At 61.0% G+C, this 5,395-nt stretch overlaps 1 protein-coding gene across 1 annotated transcript in view; it reads left to right on the forward strand.

Moving 5' to 3' along the window:
- Positions 1–227: 227 nt before the first annotated feature.
- The window catches only part of LOC104507133 (leucine-rich repeat-containing protein 16C-like), a gene marked incomplete at its 3' end in the record, with an annotated part of 15,718 nt that continues 10,550 nt past the window's right edge, over positions 228–5,395 (forward strand). The window contains exons 1-8 of the mRNA XM_010148318.1: positions 228–267; positions 1,521–1,612; positions 1,741–1,791; positions 2,076–2,135; positions 3,366–3,487; positions 3,754–3,851; positions 4,395–4,465; positions 5,042–5,115. Coding sequence (XP_010146620.1) covers positions 228–267; positions 1,521–1,612; positions 1,741–1,791; positions 2,076–2,135; positions 3,366–3,487; positions 3,754–3,851; positions 4,395–4,465; positions 5,042–5,115 — 608 coding nt within the window. The remainder of the gene's footprint in view (positions 268–1,520; positions 1,613–1,740; positions 1,792–2,075; positions 2,136–3,365; positions 3,488–3,753; positions 3,852–4,394; positions 4,466–5,041; positions 5,116–5,395) is intronic.

Consider the following 5,395-nt stretch of genomic DNA (forward strand, 5'->3'; position numbering starts at 1 on the left):
TGCGGTTGGCCTGTGGCCGCCGTCGCTTTCATTTCGCTGCTCCTGCTCAGGCGGTAAATCTCGCCTGACGGGGCAGGAAGAGGCACCGAGTGCTGGGAGGGGGAGGAGGTGCCGCTGCTGGTTGGTAACCTCGGCACTTCCTCCCAGCAGGGTGTCTTTCCCGCGGCACCCAGGGATGCTGCCCTGACACCCGCATCCCCCGGGTGCGTGACCCCCTGGTCCCAACAATGGCTGCGTCACCCGGCGGGATCTCCGCGGAGCTGCAAGGTAAGAGTCGCCCGCCGCCGCGCCGACGGGGCACTGATGCCACATGGAAACCGCCGGTGTGGGGCCTGCTCGGCCCCGGATTGCTGTGCCGGGGTTGGCAGAGCCGCGTTTGGGTTCTTTGTCGGTGGTTCAGGGGGGTCCAAGCAGGGGCCGGGGTGCGAGGGCTGCTCTTGTCCCCCAAGTTCGCATGCTTGAGGATGCTGCTTGGGCCAAAAGCATCCCCAGAGAACAAGCTGGATCCTCGTGGATGTGGTTCTCCGTGGTTCCTGCTGCCCGGTTTGTGGGTGCAGCCTGGTGCTGCTCAATCCCACGGACCTGGGGTCCCCAGCAGTTCCCCAGGGAGGCATGGCCCTCAGCCCTGTCCTGGAGCCTGGCAGAGTGGGGGATGCGTGAAGTACCACTGCTCCCCTCCTCCCCTCGTCTGACTGGAAAGGCAAAAGGCCATGGAGGTCTGGGGGTCCTGCAGCCTCCCCAGCCCCACTGAGGTTTGCAGAGGGGTGGGAAGGAGATGGGTCGCTGCCGCTCCAGGTCCTGGCTCTGCTAGGACGGGTCCCTGGGGACATGGAGCTCGAGGCACTGGACCCGTGGGTCTCTCGGCAGCCTGGGAGAGGGCTAGAGCAAGTGGTGGTGGTGGTGTCACAGCCTCGTTCGCTTTGCCTGGCGATGGGCAGCTGTGGTTCTGATCCCGCTCCTCCGAGCGAGGGGTGTGAATCGGGAGAGACGGGGGGTGATGCTCGAGGCAGGGTGATGCTCGCGCTGATCCTCAGCCACCGTGGGAGTGACCGGTTTGCAAGCGCGGGGAGGCCAGCACGCATGACCACCCGTGCACGTCACGGCCAGGAGAGGTGCCGAAAAATGCAGACTAGATGTTCCTGGTTGGAGGTGGGGAGGTAGGACTTGGGTGCAGAGTTACTCCCCGGTGCTGAATTTGGGAAGGAAGAAGGAGAAACTAGGACCCTATTGTTGCCCAGCGCCAGCCCACCATGTGTGTGTCCAGTGACCCCGAAGCCCCGTGCTTGGCCAAGGCTGCAGCCTGGGCTGCTGGAGCCCCTGGGAAGGTGGGTTCATCACCCGAGCAACCGACAAGGCCCGAAGCTGGTGAAGTAGCTGAGAGCAGCCAGGGTCTGGCTGCCGGCTGTGGGTGGAGAGGAGGTGATCCAGGCAGCGACGTGGGGGGTCGGTGTCTCCAGGGGCAGCAGTGCCTGTGAGAGAGGACAAGCCATCTCGCTTCATGGGGACATTGGTCTTTTCAGGGGGCATTACTGCCTTTCTGGGGACAAAGAAGGTCCTTCTGGTGACAAGCGTCCAGCTGCAGGTGAAATCCAAGTACGACGACTATATCTTGGTACGTGTGGAGTCCAGCCTGGTTCCCTTCCACGGTTTCCCCAGGCTCTATTTCGTGGCCACAGCAGGGGAGAGGGGTGGCTCCCGTGCCGCCGCAGTCCCCTGTCACACCAATGTCCCCTTGCCTAGGTGCTGACACCCTGGCGAGCCTACGTGCTGCTGGTGACGCTGCCGGTGAGGGTAAGTGCCGGGGACCCAGCGCCGCGGTAGAGCCCTGCGGCTCCCAGGAGGGCATCGCTCAGCTGCTTGGGGCAGCGGGGTGGGTGACCCGTGGGTCACCTAGGTCAGAGAAGCCTGCAGGAGGAGGAGGATGGGGTGAAGGGGAAGGGTCAGGGGGCTGGTGAGGGCTTGAGGGCATGGCCAGGCACTACTCGGTGCAGGGGAAAGGGTGGGAGCTGAGGGGGCACCCTTGGGTCCCCCTTCTCCATTGGTGCCAGGCCTGATCCTGCTCCTCTCACCCACAGGTTCACAGCAGCTTCAGCTTCCTGGAGGTGAGGGAGATGACGGTGCGGGAGCCCAGCTTGGTGAGTGGCACCCACACCCACGGCAAACCCAACCCGGGCACCCACCCACCTTGTGCCCAACTCCCCCCACAGCAAACCCTGGCCAGGAGCCCACCGTGATGTCTGGGGGTGTTCTGGCTCCCTGTTGCATGTTGAGGGTCACCGAGGGTGACCAGGGAGACCATCGAGGGTCCCTTTGCTACCTCTAAAGAAAACCCTCTTACGGCCTCACCTGTGGTATCGCCCTCGGGGCTGGAGGTTCGGGGAGGCACCCAGGGGTGCCGAGGGCGAGCATGGGTACCGGCAGCGCCCGGCCGCGGCGCCTCCCGCTCGGCAGGGACAAGGTGACAAACGGCCGCTGGCTTACCGAGGCGAAGCCAAATTTAGCAGAAGGGTGTTTTAAACCCCGTTAATCCTCTTAGAGAGGCGTGCGTGTAGGGCAGATGCAGAACGGGTGGGAACGGCGGAGGAGAAGGATGGGATGCCCTGGTTCAAGATGTGTTGGCCAAAACAGGGCTGCGGTCCTCGTTAATCTCTTGCTTTAACGAGCAAAAGACAGCCATCGTCAGTGACAACGGCCCCAGCCTCTAAACGGGGCTTCGGCTGCTCGGCGGGCTGTGTGGCTGAGCTCCAGGAGAGCGAGGGGTGCTGGGGGTTGGAACCCCAGCGGGGAGGGGTGGCGAGACTGGGACATGGAAAACCCAGGGGTTGTTAATGTGCAGGCAGGGTGCAGGCAGGGCCCCGGGCGCTGGCGGAAGCACCGTCCCTGCGTGGTGCCAGCAGATAATTGTCATCTCACTCCCACGCCTCAATCAGCGTGTCATTAAATCAGGGAGCGTGTTGCCATGGGATTTTTTTCTTTTTTTCCCCCTAGTAGGAACCGAAAGCTAAAAAAGCTTCAGAACCCAATTAGATAAATTTGGGGAGGAAACCTCCATCCTCCAGCTGTGGCTGCGGCAGTGTCAAAGCTACTCTCCGCCCCCCTCTGCTTTGGGCTGCTTCTGCATTAGCTCAGCTTGAATTCTGGGGCGGTTTATGCCTTATTCTGGCACATTACAATCTCTTTAATGTATTTTATTCTAAATTCCTGGTGCTCGCAGCCTTCCCTGTGTTCACAGCGCTCTGGGTGGGTTTATAAGTAGCAGCTGGGTGTTTGCAACGAGGAGCTGATGGCTGTCACCCTCGTGTCTGGGGGGTTGGGGATGCTGCGTGCTGCCAGCTCAGGCAGGCCCCATCCTTTGGACCCTGCAGGTTGTCATAGAAATGGACGCAGCGTCTTACGCCTTCCGGTTCATGTCCTTCGATGATTTGGAGCAAGTCATCATCCATGTCACCATGTCACTTAAGAAGGTCTTTCCAGACTCCTCCCCTGGGTAAGGGTCTTCTGCTCCTCAGGGGTATTTGTATAGGTATCAGAGCAAATGGGGCTCAGAAAGGCCCCAAATATGGGATGGGTTCACAATTAGCACCTTCTAACAGGAGAAAACCACACTGATGGGGACCAGACCCTGCTCCCTGATCGGATCGGGAGGGATATTTCTGGCCACCCTCACACACAGGGGCTGTAGCTAACCATAAAGTGGTGGGGGGTGCTCTTCTCCCAGCCCACCATCATGCCACCCCTCTGCTCCTTCCCCAGGACGCTGCTCAAGAACTCCACCCCCAGCCTGTACGAGAGGATCCGGCGGATCACAGACTCGCTGGAGGAGATGCTGCAGAGCAGCCCCGGGCCCTGCGGTAAGCCCTTTCCCTCCCCCATCTGCCCCAGGATGGGTCAGGAAGGTTGGAGGGCCCTGGAAACCAGCCCAGCCCAGCCCCCACCTCTGCTGGCAGGACCCCCATGGTGGCTGGGGTCAGGAGGAGCCCTGCTACTGGGGTCTGCTCTCCACCAGCCCACCCCATCCTATGGGGCAGAAGCAGGTTTGAGGGGTTGCAGGAGATCTGTGGGGCAAGGATGCTTCCTGTCTACCTGTAAGAATGTGCAGCTGTGGAAGCTTCCACCCGCCTCGTACGGCATCGCTGCAGGGCCAGGGGCTTTTCCTGCAGCTTGGTTTGGAGTAGGATACCTCCCTTCTCCTCACGCAACGCGCCTTGCCTGCTACCCACATGGATCGAGTTGTGTGATTGCTTTTGGGCTGGCAGCACATGCAGGACACACTGGCTCCTTTGAGGAGGGAAAGGAGAGCCTCCACCATCCTTTTCCTGCTTTCTGCCCTCCCAAAAGGTCTGTTCCTTGTTCCCATGGGAAGGTCTGCCACCAGGACTGCCTTCTCTTTGCAGGGGGGTTTTCGGAGACCTATGCTGCTTTGTGTGATTACAACGGCTTCGCCTTCCGCGAGGAGATCCAGTGGGTAAGCTGGTCTGTCCCATGGGGAAGAGGCGGTGGCAGTGTGTCTCTTGATGGACAGGGAAGCAGGATGCTCATGGATGCTCCAGACAGCAGTCTCATGGGGCAGCTGGGGCACCCCAGAGCTGGGCACTGCGGTTTTGCGTGGCTTGAGCGCACCCTGCTCCTTGGTGGGGTGGAAGCAAGGCGCGGATGGGGATGTGATGCCTCGAACCAGGTTCTTTCCCAGACTGTCATGTAAGGAGAGCCCCTGGACACCTGGGACTTTGCTGGGTGTCCCTAGTAGAGGAGAACCCTGCTGGGACCCAACCACGGCAAGACCAGCTGTCCCCCTCATTCTCTGGGACAGCCCACCTACCCCCCCCACCTTGGCCAGTCCCTGCAGGAGTGGTCCCAGACCCACCAAGCCATCCCACCAATTTAGGATGTGCCCTGCCAGCCCCAGTGCCAGAGGAGGCTTTAGGGTCAGAGTTTAGGGCAGGGTCCCTGAGGGTTCAGCTCCCTCCAGCAGCGCCAGGCACCCGAGTCTTCCTCAGGACTGGATGCAGAGCCTGACCCAGGTGTCCATCCATCCGTGCAGGATGTGGACAACATTTACCACAGCCAGGACTGCCGGGAGTTCAACCTGCTGGACTTCAGCCACCTGGAGAGCCGGTGAGTCCCCCAGCTGCACCCCATGTCACACCATCACTTGTCCCCATCCTCCCTGTCCACATCAGGGGTGGCTCAACACACTCCTCTGCTCATCTTAGAAGCTTTTATCGCTTTACACGCTCCAGGGACACCACATCTGCAGGCTGATGCTCCCCTGCACCAAACACTGAGCCCCGTCCCAGGGGGTGACAGCCCCAAGAGGCCAGGCAGCCCCCTCACGTTCATTTTTAACACTTAAATAAGCCGGCGAGCTGCTTATAGCGGTGAAACCCCAACGTCA

The sequence above is a fragment of the Eurypyga helias genome, unplaced genomic scaffold (genome assembly GCF_000690775.1).
Source record: "Eurypyga helias isolate BGI_N326 unplaced genomic scaffold, ASM69077v1 scaffold14600, whole genome shotgun sequence".
Classification (NCBI taxonomy): domain Eukaryota; kingdom Metazoa; phylum Chordata; class Aves; order Eurypygiformes; family Eurypygidae; genus Eurypyga; species Eurypyga helias.